The sequence below is a fragment of the Melanaphis sacchari genome, unplaced genomic scaffold, assembly GCF_002803265.2.
Source record: "Melanaphis sacchari strain LSU unplaced genomic scaffold, SCAv2.0 Contig20_pilon_pilon, whole genome shotgun sequence".
Classification (NCBI taxonomy): domain Eukaryota; kingdom Metazoa; phylum Arthropoda; class Insecta; order Hemiptera; family Aphididae; genus Melanaphis; species Melanaphis sacchari.
This window is the reverse complement of record NW_020271042.1, coordinates 2,021,612-2,035,945: the sequence shown is the minus strand read 5'-3', so window position 1 is coordinate 2,035,945 and position 14,334 is coordinate 2,021,612. Positions and strand designations below refer to the sequence as shown.

The 14,334-nt window shown below is 29.5% G+C and overlaps 1 protein-coding gene across 1 annotated transcript in view; it reads right to left on the bottom strand.

Moving 5' to 3' along the window:
* Window positions 1-311: 311 nt before the first annotated feature.
* Window positions 312-14,334, bottom strand: part of LOC112593604 (patched domain-containing protein 3) — a 31,872-nt gene continuing 17,849 nt past the window's right edge. Inside the window, exons 5-10 of the mRNA XM_025338083.1 lie at window positions 11,210-11,410; window positions 10,933-11,064; window positions 5,190-5,503; window positions 3,038-3,250; window positions 2,524-2,733; window positions 312-1,785 (exon numbers count right to left, since the gene is read on the bottom strand). Coding sequence (XP_025193868.1) covers window positions 733-1,785; window positions 2,524-2,733; window positions 3,038-3,250; window positions 5,190-5,503; window positions 10,933-11,064; window positions 11,210-11,410 — 2,123 coding nt within the window. The 3' untranslated portion in view covers window positions 312-732. The remainder of the gene's footprint in view (window positions 1,786-2,523; window positions 2,734-3,037; window positions 3,251-5,189; window positions 5,504-10,932; window positions 11,065-11,209; window positions 11,411-14,334) is intronic.

Genomic DNA, 14,334 nt, shown 5'->3' with positions numbered 1-14,334 from the left:
TATTTATTTTTATCATTAATCCATTTTAAATCGTGAGTTACAACTATAAATGAACAATATATCAAATTATTATTATTTTAGGATCAATTTTACTGCAGGAAGTTAGTAAATTAAAATCCTAATTTGGCCCATGTCTAATGAATAATTTTTTTTTTTTATGTTTAGATATTAAATGTAAGCGTACTACAACAGATCTATTATTAATTATAGGTTCTTTTCATAAATACAATTTTTATTTTAATATAATGTTTACAACATAAAAAAATGTAATACGTCAAACTTAAAATAATTGTAGGTAACGTCCACACAATGTGCCTTAAAATAAATTTTAACAAATAACTATGATCATCATAATAATTTATAACACCATTTATATTTATACATACCGCCTATACTTGATAGACTTCGATATCATTTTTTAATTTTACTTTTGAGCAATTTGAAAAACAATAATGACTACAATAACATAAATCGATCACAAAAAAAAAATCATCTATTGTTTAATCATTTAGATAGAGTATTTATATGATGATATGTCTCTCTCGTTGTACGAATTTATTATGTACAAGAGAAATCACTGGCAATGTTAACATATATTTACATGAAACACGAAACCGTCGCGTTTCCCAGAAAAACCCACGTCAGTGGGCTCGGAGTCGTACTAGGAAATACCGAACGCGTTGGGCTGCACACTAAGAAGTAGATGTGGACGACAAGACGTCCGAGTAAGTCCTAATGATATCTGCGGCTGTCGTTTCTGTACGACCGTTCGTCGCCATGATAACCGGGCCCGGTCGGTCGGCCGTTATAGTAACCGTCGACGCCGCCACCGAAATGCCGTTGACCGTAACCGATGTCGTTATTATTGGCGGCGGAGGGCGGCCCGTAGCTTGTAGGCCTCGCGGGCATCATCGGCATCGAGTGGCCTGTGGCCTTCCGCCAACCGTCCAAATACTTGCGGCGCTGCGCCTCGTCTTCCGCCGCCTCCCTCAACCGGCGCCGCTGTGACCTCGACGAACTGCTCTCGCTCGAGTCCTCCGACGTACCCAGCCCCATGTCCTTGTCGGGCCTCGGGTTTGCGGCGTACGGTTTGTTGACCGCAGACCCACCGCCACGGTACCGCCTATCCGCTTCGTCAAAGTCCGGCTGCTGCAGCAGTGACGGGTGTGGTATGCAGTACGGGCCGCGGGCAGCGCCGTTGTTGTTGTAGCTTCCGGCTAGCTTCTGCACCGACTTGCGATCGTCTGCCGCGGAGGACGGGCGGCGAGACTTCCGCGACTGGCGGCCACCGCCGCAGCATGCGCCCGGACCGAACAGCGACAGGAGCACCGGCAGAAGAATCATGCCGTGCAGGGCGCCGAACACGATCACCAGAAATATCATTTTGAAAAACACCATGAATATGTAACTGCCGGCCAGTATCAGGGCCGACACTCCCAGCACCGTGCTAACAGCGCCCTGGATGATCGGCAGGCCCAGTGCGTACAGGCTCTCCCGGACCCGTTCTTCGGGACGCGTCGCCCCGGACGACATGTAGGCATAGCATATGTGCGCGGTGAAGTCCACTGAGAATCCTATGCACATGATCAGGTTCACCATTGATATCGTGTCCAGGTTGACGCTCCACAGGGCCATGTAGCCAACTACGCCCAATTCGATGGATACGATTGAGAAGGCCACCCACAGGGAGCACAGCACGTTCGGTATGAACAGGAACGAAATAAGCATCATCGTCGCCCCGCCCACCACCATGGATTGGATCGACGTGGGTCTAACGAGTTCAAACTGTGTGAGACACAAAAAAAAAAATAAAATCATCACGTTTTGTTACGTCTATGAGAAGGTAGGCCCTACACAAGTTGGTGCATGTACTCGAAAGCTTTTATCCGATAAAATATTATATCGGATATCATATTAATTAGGATTCTGAATTGTTATTTAAGAAAGTTTCTATTGCTATTTTAAAGTAATTAATTAAAGTTAGTTACTAATGCTTCCGAAATTAATTTAAAATAAAAACAAAATAATATCGAATCAAAAAAATAAAACAAAATAAAGGCAACAACGCAATTATATATAGGGCACACACACATATGACACAAACAATTTATTGTTTCAATTTTAAAGTAGATAGGTACCCATGTTTGATGCTACGAATGCTACGATGTATCGTCTTGATGCCACATTTATAATCGGGTTTATAATCATTCAATGATTTATGGGAAATATAAAATATATTTTCCAGGGAATAAATAATTTTATGAAGCACATATATAATATAACGATTGTGTGGTGTACGCCAGGATTATTTTCAAAACTAGGTATTGATATTCGTGAAACATCTAATTTACCTATATGTACCTACTTTATTTCGGTACAGACTAACTAAAGTTTAGTATAAGACTATCCGAAGTAAGTAAAATATATAATTTTAGATTATTTGTGTGTCAAAATATTACATGTTCCTATAATATTGTAGGTATATCTATTTAGTTATGATATAATTATAATCCGTAATCTTACCTGATCAAAAAATACGAAGTACGGATGGAAAACGCTAACATTTAATGGAGATTCATGTGCGATTTTCCGCAATTCTCTCACCATATCTTTTTCCATGTTACCGTCGCTAATATTTACCGCCTGTATCATGAATCGAGAAGCTACGATTTTGGTACCGTCGTCGTTAAACTTTACATCCAAAGAGAATGGATTTGGTTTGAATAGCCACAGCTAAAAACGTGTACAAGCAAACAATTAGATAAAAGTAAGTCGACTGTTCAAAATCATATAATATTAGTGTTTTTCTTTTATGTTAAGAATGATTTTAGCTAGATACAATTTTATATTGACGATTATGGTTAGGTAGGACATGACGTGTGTATTGCTGAATTACCAGGTGGTTACCCATCCAAAAAACTGGCAACGGAGCCACTAGATTAACACCAGCGCTGTTAGGTATTTAATGCATCCAAAGTGCCACGTCATGCCCCATCATTTAAAATTATAATATAGGTAAGTACTAAAATATTCGTACGTCGTTCAGTGTTTGCAAAAATGCTTCACGTGTATCGATAGTCACGTTGAGTTCCTCTTGGTTTCGATTTACATAATTCACAAACGATCGCACCCAAGACTCTGTGTACAGTGGACTGGATATGAACGACGAATTTTCGAAAGTCTTGGTCAAGTTCTCTATTTCGTTTTGTACGTCTACATCCCAGTAGTCCAATTCCCCGGAAATTATTACCTGAATAGAAATATTGTATTATGTTTATGTATAATGTACATAATATATTAAAACGCGCATTCATATTCTAAAGTCATTTCTTACTAATTAAATTACATTTTTAGTTGAATTGTTTTAATTTATCCGAAACAAAAATTGCAATCAGTTAAAATATTCTTATTTTTCTCATAAAAAAAAAAAAAAAAAATTAAATATCCGTTCAGACAGGGTTTCAGAAATGACTGCGCGTTTTAATGTTTTTTTCTAGATGAAATTTGATTAGACGATGTTGCTAATCTCTTTAAGGAATTAATATTAAGAATTAAGATGGCTTTAAAAACAAATTAATTTTTATAATGTAATCGATTTTCTGTCGTTACTAATTTCGTTAAAAGTTAGTGTATAAATAAAGAGGGTGTGATTCATTATTATCGTAAGGTATTTTTAAATAGGTATAGTATTAAAAAAGAAGTAAAAGACCGAAAAACAATCCTCCATTTAACTATGTATCAAATACATAATATATCATGTATGAACTAATTATATTTAATTGCTATTTCGCGATTCTCGCGTAACAATTTATGTTTAGATTATACAACACAATGGTTAAATAACGCCCAATCATTAAACTATAATACCTACTATAATTTTATATTAAATTTGAAATTCTACTCGGGGTTGTTTATTTAATACAATAATTACATGGTATATACGCGTTTATTTAGTATTTTGTGGTCATATTAAAGGATTTGAAAAAGTTAAACATTTTCAACCATGACATTTTTTATTTTTAAGATTTATTATTACTATTATTATTGTTAATTGAATTATATCTTTTAAGCAAGTTGTCATTGATGACAAAATTATCGTTTTTTTTATTACTACAGCCAAGTATGTATTATTATAATTTATAATTATACTGATATGACTGTGCCTCATCGTGCATAATACACGTCATCAATCACTATCACGTGAATAAATTTTAATCGACCAGAACCTTGAATATTAATATAATAATATTAGTTTATGAGGTTATAAGGTTAGGCTCAGTATTATCTTATAACGGATGGATGTAATACAGAAGATATAGTATATCAATAAATACTTTGAGAAAGAGATTCCGATGACAGTGGAAACCCTTAAAATAATACCAATCATAACTAAGTATTTTACTTGTATTATATATAATGCATGCTCAATGGTAATAAATAATAATATCTAAATATATTATACATCTATAACCAAATAAAGAGTTTTAAAAGGTCTAAGATCTCTTCAGAAGTGATATTTAATGTATTCGATATGATCATATTTACAGAAATGAAGGTTCTAAGGACACAAATTTCAATACTGTCTACTCATGTAATATTTTAAAAATGTATATTTATTTAAATTTGTTTGATTATTTTTTAAATAATAGAAAAAGATATAATTAGTGAAAACGATTTCATTTGATAATTTCATTGACAAATTCGCCCCTATAAAAGCAAAAAAAGTACTTTTGTAATATTGTATTAAAATAAATTTAAAATTACACAACTGTGAAAAAAAATTTTGAAGAAAATTATATTATGTTTTTATAATGTATTAATTGTTTATATTTTGAAGTAATGTAAATACAAATAGTTATTACCTAATATACGAGTACTATGTATTTATATATGATTTATATACCTCAAATGGTTTTTTCGTAAAAAAAAAAATGCAAACTTCTTATTTAGAGTAGAGAGAAGGAGCGTAAATGTAGTGGTTCGCCAAAGGGAAACCACCAGACCTCAATACGGCCTCGCTGTTCACAGATAAAACAGAATCAAGTGCATTGTTTTTAATAAAACAAATTTTAATAGTATATAAATAAATTTAACTGGATTGTGAATTCTTTTACAAATATGCTTATAATAATTATATTATATTATGTAATATCGATAGTATAAATAATAGTAATTTATTTTATTCGTACCTGAATTCTGTAAGGGAATTCTCTGAAATAAAAATCGTCTCTTTCGTAGAACTCGATGGAGTACGAGTCGGGCCTGGATAGTTTTTTCCTTTGCAGTCCTTCTTGGATGGTGGTGGTACCGTAAAGCGCGCCCGCCAGATATCCGGCGAACAATAAAAGCACCATTATCTTTATGTACCACTGGTTCAATGCCCATCCCAGACTGTCTCGGCACCAAACCATGATCGCGTTGTCTGGGTTGTCTCGAGGATTTCCTGGGTCCTTGGGATTTACTCCCCCCGAACAGAACATTCTGTACAACCACGATTCTTTGTCTGCAACGTAAATCATATATCTATTTAATATCACAGTAAACGTGGTAGGTAGGTACTTATATATGGGTACACCGGTACCTGTTACATTGATTATACAGTATGTACCAAAAGTATATATTATGTGAAATAGCGATACATCGATTTATTTAAATGCAGGTTTCTTAACAGTAATATATTATATAAAAATAAAATACCGTACGTTGATAAGCGCATAATTTTAAAACAGATAGACTGATTAAGCTCACTTTTTTTTAAATCTTCGTAATAGTCCGAATTAGGTTAATTATTAAACTTTTTATTTATATGTACCTTCACAATTTTTATATAGAATAATACACACATTTAAACAGTGAAAATGTACAAAATATATATGGTCGGTAACGTACCTATACCTAGGTAGTAGGTAGGTACCACTTTCCGTCGAAAACGTGCATATTACAGTATACTGTATAGGTATATGGTATATACATAATATATTTTATACAGTAATACTTCTACTTTGCGGTTATAAATTTCACGTACAGACATCCCGTTCTAATAAATGCATTCAAATGATCATATAATTTTATACGTGACACGAGATATATTATTGCGGTATGGATAATATTTTTTCACGTGCTCACGTACTATATGCCCAACTCATACCCATACTTATCTATACAGATATGTTTATTGTTTATGCTTATTGTACGGTCAACTATAAAATAATAAATTGTATTGTGGCTATACTTGATGACGAGTGAAAAGTGTCAATTTGAACCTCAAACATATATTTATAATAATACGTTATTTTATATTTCAATCGATTGAAAATTAAAATTTATAAAAACAAAATTGTTGGAAATTTTTAAGAATCATAATTTATAACCGCTTATCGGTTGTCCAGTAGATACGATGTTATAATTTAATTTAAGCATATATTATATAGGTATACTACCTATGTATGTACTATGTAAACTAGGTATAGGTATAATAAAATTATAGAAATGACGATTGTAGGTATAACATAACTTTCGAAAATATATATACTACTGCGGTTTATAGCATTTGCAGTCAGGCCCGGACTGGGCCACTGTACTACTGTTTTACAGCACAGTAGGCCATACGCCTTAAATTTTTTAGTAAAATACTCGAGTTTTTTTAAAACAATGAGCAAAAAAAAGAAAATGTCTTTTTTTATATTATATCTATGGGCCGCCTGTTTAATGAGAATAATAGGCCGGTATCCTCCTAGTCTGGACCTGATTGCTGTTGCATAAAATAACGATTTAAATTCATTGGGTAAAGGTAGGTACTTTTAAAATAATATTTATTATATTATATTTAAAACTGTACGCAAGCATTTATATTTACCCGCAAATATAATAGAAAAATAAAGTTTAGTCACAATCATGTTTGCTACTAATTAAAATAATTATTAGATAGATACTTAGTAAACATGATATTTGTCAACAGTATATTGATAAATTATCATCACCTAGCATAATCGTATAGCACATATTATTATAGCAAGATACTAAGCTACCTAATACTTTCATTCTAGCTTAAAAGTTAAAAGATACTCAAGGAGTAGATCACAATGTATAGCCATTAACCATAAAAATAACTTACAATTTATAGAAAACTATTTTTAGCGAAAGACTATCCATTATAATATAACATTTCCTAAAATAAAATATAATATGAAAAAAATTTGAAAATTTAATTTTAAGACATTCAAAGGAATAAATTAAGGACCGGTACCCTTTGTTACTTTTTTAATTGTTCATTAATAGGTTTTAGAAAAATATACATTAAGGGTTAAATTAAGTAAGAGTTCCCTTTACAATAAGTATTAAACGATTTTAACACTTTTTTAAAGTTATTTTTAATATCTGTTTTATTTTATATACAAAAGTATAACCATTTAATTTATCGAAAAATAATAGTCTCTAAAAAATAAAACAATAGTAGTCTATCAAACAATTTCATAAACCAAAAAAATGATTATGAAGTAAAAATAAAATTAATTTCATTATAAACGGGATAGTTTTAATTTAAAATAGAGATTTCAGTCAGATTCTAACTCCCAATATTTTAAGGGTTTTTGGTTCCAGGATCGTTTACGAACAGATTATTTTCGATTCAGTTCCAGTCTCTTGACTAAATGAATCTCAAATTATTCTGTTTATAGTTACTGGAAGTTATAGAAAACTATAATATTACTTATTAGTTATTAGGTATCGAAATTAGAAATATCAAAATATAATAAAACACAATTTAGAGTTAATTCATAGTCTACATTTAATACCATGGACTGAAATTAATTAGCTTTTTGATTTAATAATTGAAATATTTTAATTTTCTTATATAAATAAAAATATTGTAATATACCTTTATATTAAAATTTAAAATGTAATAACTTTTAATGTATTAAATTTTTCCTTTAGAATCATTTAATTTTATAACACTGGACTAAATATATATTTTTTTCATGTAACTTTTGAGGTCTTACATAATAGGTACATAACGGTAGTCGAAACTGTTTAATTAAAAAATTTGTACCTACTGTCCAAGACTATACTATATAATTATATAATTATAAAGAACTACATACCACATGGAATAAGTAACACATCGGTTTATAAATTAATCGTATGTTCATCAAAATTACCACCAAGGTTACCACAGGCATACTCAAATTTTCCTACATGATAAATAATAATACCGTACGTTGAAAACGATTTTTTTTTATTTATAATTCTTTTTTTTTTAAATGATCGTCAAATCAAAGAATCAATTGGTTTATAATTTATATTATCTATCTGATTCGCGATTTTCTTTGGTCATTGCACTATATCGTGTGTCACCCATTTCAAGGCTAAACGTTTACCTATGTAGGCAGTCGTCGCAAAATTAATAGGTATAATAAACATATAACGGTATATATCATATTATACTCATATGATAAATTAATAAAAATATATTATACTCGTAAACTTCAGTAAATATAATAATAACTGTTGTTACCAACTATTTCTACTACACTATCGCACATATTACCCATATCATAGATAATAGGTTTCTTTAATGTATCTACCAATTACCATAGATCATAGTTGTATGGAATAATAAGTATGTATATTTATTATTTAATCGGAAAATATAAAAACACCATTATTAATACAATATTGCTTTAATTTAAGTATATTAGAATTATAAATTATATAAATTATAAAATCTATCATAGTATTTTAGTTTATAACTTTAACCGATATATTCAAATTTAGTCAATTTTTTTATAACAATATTAAACAATATATTATCCATAATTCAAAATTAACGTTGGGTTCTATCATTGAATGGCCTCCCTCCTCATGTGTTCATGTTGTAAAAAAAAAAATTGTATGTATGATTAAATTTGCTTATTATGCCTTATTGTAGTATAGATTGTAAATATTATAATAAAATAAATAAAAAAAAAAAAATTATTTTTTATTTTTAAATTTATGAGGTATATTACGTAGTTTTAACTATACGTTTATATTTTTTATTATATTTTATTTATATGTTATACATACGTACTGTACATAAGTTTTATTTTTAATTATCCGCTTCCTAATAAGTACCCATAGATAATTGACGCACTACTGTAATTATTAAGAAAACTTAAAAAAAAAAAAAAACGATGAGAACTATTTAGAATAATTTTTATATAATAGTAGTATAATTGCTTTAATACCCACCTCGAACACACCCTACAATATGCAATGATGACCCACTTTAAATATACACGAGAACTAACATTTTTATACATATTGTACTATAACCATAATAAATGATTTAGGTACAACTAGTATGCACTTATAGCTCAAATATAAGCTTTTGAAGTTTATGTATCAATTTTTAAATTTTAAACTTCGAAAAAAAAAGGTAAGACAATTTTCAATAGAAATATACTAATATTATAGACTATAGAGTCATCAAACCGGTTAACTATACCAGTAGTAACAACAGGTTAGTGAACTTAAATTCGGACTATTCTGTAAAAAAAATAAGGTCATAATGCATAAACAACATTTTTTCTCAATTGTTTTTAATTTCTATTGTATGATGGTTGGTAATCACTTAATAAATTCCGTTTTTTTTCCATATGCCATAATAAATAGTAGTAGAGAAGTCATGTTTTAGTAAAAAAAATCTTGGAAAATATAAAAGGACCTATATGTAACATATATATTATATAGTTACTAAAAATGTGAATCAAAAAATTGTAATTGTCTTATAAATTAATATTGTTGTAACGTTTATGGAAAAAGTTACATAGAAATACGAACTGTAGGGTGGTAAATAAATAATGTATCGAATATAGGCAAAAAAAAGAGAAAGGAGTTTGAAAGTTGACACTAAGTAAAAGGAAAAGGCAAAAGAATTTCAATATGTACATACAAATTTAAAAACTACTAGTTTACAAAACTTGTCATTCGTATATGGATATAAATAATAATTTTTTGAATAATCTATATTCTATTGAATTTTAAATTTGTTATTATTATTATTACAGTATAGGGGTAAAATGAAAAGAAATGAAATGACACTCAATTGTTGTTTCCTGAAAAGTAGTGATTTGACTTATATTCACTTTTTCATGCGCACCATAAAATATAATCATAATATCTGTAATAATTTTATTGAACTGGTATTATAAACCTAGTAATCAATTTGCTATAAGACACTCAATATTTCAAAAACTATTAATATTTTTTAAAATATTATTTTTTACATAATTTTTAGTCATTTTCTAAATATATATACATATATATAAATTTTTATTTTTATATGGTAGTATTTTTTTAAATTTCTTAATGACAACATGCATTATTAACTCTTTACTCCAAAGCAGAATTTTTTTTAAAAAAATTACCTTGTACTCATAGCTATTATGAATTTTAATTTATAAGTATTTTAAATTTAGATGAACGGAATGGAGTGATTCAAAGATACCTCACTAATTGCTAGTCTACTATACTGCTCATCAAAATTTAAATACTAGTACTTATAAATGCAGAGTTACTACTTATTCAGAGTATTTTGGCCTATTTAATGAAAATAGGATAAGTTATATTTTATTATTTAAAAGAATAAAAAACTAAAATATGAAAACAATAAAAAATAGCAGATAAATTGTTAATACTTAAAATATTACGTTATAGAAATATTTTTAAAAAAATTAGTATTTTTTTGATACAATCATAGTATCTAACATTAAATAGATCACTCCGTATCATTGTAGTCTCCATGAACTGTAAAGGTACGAATCATGAGTTGAACAAAATTTAGATTCCTGAGTGTAGATTACGTAATATAACATATTAGAAAGAAAGAGCGGCGTCACTCAGCACCGCTCCTGTAGCTGAATATTAAATGATGGTAATATATGTTTTATTTACCTGACATCGACACCGGTTTGACTTTAACACACGTGATGGAGTGACGGTTATTGTGCTCTGCGTATCCGGCGATAGCCATGCACGCGGAAAAGAACGTCAGGTGCCATATGAATATAAAGCAGACGGCAAATCCTGCGGGGGAAAAAATGTTATCGTATAATAATATAATAATATAATAGGCGTATTTGTAAGACGCGCATTATCGTGTGATGATAATGTGACGACGGACTTCCGTCGTGTAAAATATAATATTGTACGTTAATAAATTGGTACTTACCCGAATACAAGCAGAATATTTGTATGGCCGGGAACGGGCTGAATTTTCCTATGCAGAAGCTCACTATGTCCGTGACCGAGGTGATGGTAATCGATACGGCGGCGTCGGATAGCGTTCTTGCCAATCTCTCGGGTACGTCCATGGTGACAGGAGTTCTTCGCCACGCGGCTAACATGACGAACGTGTCATCGATGCCTATGCCTGAAAAGTACAATTCAGACGGTATTAACGCACGTGAGACGAGATTATTACGTAATACAGTGCGATTAATACACAACATCACAGTCTGTTTGACATAATGATATTAATATACAGGTAACGTAGCGCAAACGTCATGTGTTACCTATATACGAAATGTATATGACGTTATATCAATCAGGAACACGTTAAGGAGAGTAAGTGAGGCATTTAGCCTAGTGTGCTTATATGGTTGAGATTATGGGGCACGCGGATATTGATTAAAAAAAAAATATGATAAAATCATTTGTTATAAAAAAAAAAAAATTGACAATTTAATTTTTTAACTAAACCTACTTTAGAGCATCAGTATACTCTACGCAGAAGCAATATGCACGGTTCTAACTACATTGTACTTATTTGAGATACACTTACCGAGTTGTATATACATAATAACTAAACATTTTATGAATCAATAAAGAGCCAATAATATTATGGTTTCTTAAACATGATTTAGTTTTGCGCGATTGATCTATTACGATTGAAATGAATACATTTTTCATGCAACCCGGCATGTATGTGTTTCAAGCAATACTTTAATAATATTAAACGTATAGATATGCCATTCCTATCTTCACTAAGCATACGCTTTTAACATTAAAAGAGAAAGAGAGACGATAATTAAATCTTGTACAGAAACTTTGGAGCGATGAAGAAACTAACTAGAGTGAAAATACAACGATATCGTGGTTAACAATGATACCAATATCAATTGTGTTAGCTTTCAGATTTATGTTTTTTGTATAATGCCACTTTCCCGCTTCCGTGAGTTAAATATCACGCCAGTGCTGTATATATTAAATGTATTGATATAATATTAGAGTTTATATTGTAATACTGATTTCTGATTTGGTGAGCTACCAAACCATTTTAATTCCAACCATTTTGAACAGAGGAAAGAGTACTTATTATTATTGCTCTTGGGTGCCCAAATGACATATTTTGATGCTACTATTATAATTCAATGATTATTTATAAATGTTTATTAGTAAAGTATCTAATACAATTTTAATGAGCAAATAATAAAATAATATAAACATTTAAATGTTATACAATGGACATTTTTATCGGGCTGAATTAAGTAAACAAAGTTTACTTTTGAACATAACTCTTCGTTATTGAAATATATTCGTATTTAAATATTCAGGCATAAAAAATGAATACAATTTTAAACTTACAGTGAACGATGTCTAGAAGAAGAGTTATGCGTCGAACGATCATTGTAAATTGTAATATAAATCACGTGTGCATGTACATTATGCATTGTGGATTAAGCGCGATTTAACTGTCTATTTGCCGTAAGCTGTACAGATAGCATTTTGACAGCAATAACATGAACACATTTCCAGTTCTTCAAAAAAATAATTATCTATAGTTTTTATATTATAATACTAAAAATGTACTACAGTGACCTATACCCTATAGCGTTTTATACTCAATAGATAATAGGAGAAAATTTAATCGTAGATTTTAGGTTAAGCACATCGATTTAGTTTAATCACGAATATTATTTAAGATATTTTGAATAAATAATAATATAATGTCATAAAATATATTGTATGCTTAAAAATATCTTATGTGTTTATGAGATAAAAAAAAAGAAAAAAAGAAAACAAGCATAAATAGTATAAACGGAAACTGAGGTTATACTGTTAAAGATTCTTAACTGATTAGAACGAACATGTACGAATTAAGTTTAAATTATATGTAATTTTAATTGTTTTAGATAATATATTATCCTATACTTTGTGTAAAAAGTGAAAATTGTCTGTTTAGATGTGTGCGCATGTCAGTGAATGTGTGTCAAATAAATCAGTGTCATGAACAACAACGGAATGGCTAATAATCACATATCGGATTATTCGTAGTCACATGTTTCTTTTATTATTATTTTTAGTTGATTTTACATTGTTATACGATCCGATAATTATACACGACTATGCACGATTTATATAATATTAAAATAGGTTGCAAGTATCTATCCTACAACAATGAAATAACATTAAGATACATAAAATAGGACAATTGGGAACTTTATGTCGATTTCAAATAGACAGATACCGTATAATATTGCTATAGTAGGTATGCTACTTATTTATATATTATACAGATCTAAATTTTATTATTTTATGTTATGAGTATATTTTTAAAATAATGAACTTATGTAAAGTAATATATTTAAAACACATAATTATTCTGTAGGTGTGTTAGTTAATTCATTTTATTGAACTTTTTTAATAAAAAGTTAATTTTGAAAAATAATGGAAAAAAATGTAATATGAATTTATATAAATATTAAAAATAATAATAAATAATGAATTTTTAGTACCTAAATACATTTGTATGAAAACCAATGTATAATATTATTATATTGTATAAAATATACCCTAATAATAATTAGTATATAACAAGAAAACCAACTGTTATCTGCCTACAGTTATGTTTTCTAAAACTTTTTAATTTGAAACGCTTAAATTATCAAAAGTAGCTTAATATATTCAGTGTTCACAATTCAGTTATTATACACGAGAAAAAACATATAATTCGTAACTACTACCACTTATTAAGAACACGAAAAATTAGATTAAATTTATTCTTACCTACTTTTCATGGTACAGACTATTGACTAACCCAGTGATTACAGAAACAAACATAAGCTAATTAAAATATACCTACTCCGTTACATATTTTAACTACATATTATTTGCAGATATTTAGTAAAATTATTTGGTAAGCCGTAACGCATTAACTAAATTATTTAAATTAACATGTACAACTAAATATTAATGTTTCAAATTGTATAGATAAATATAAGCCTTATGTTCTACGGATCAAAACGTCAACTCATTAATATAGTTCTATACATGCTTATTAATATTTTATCTATG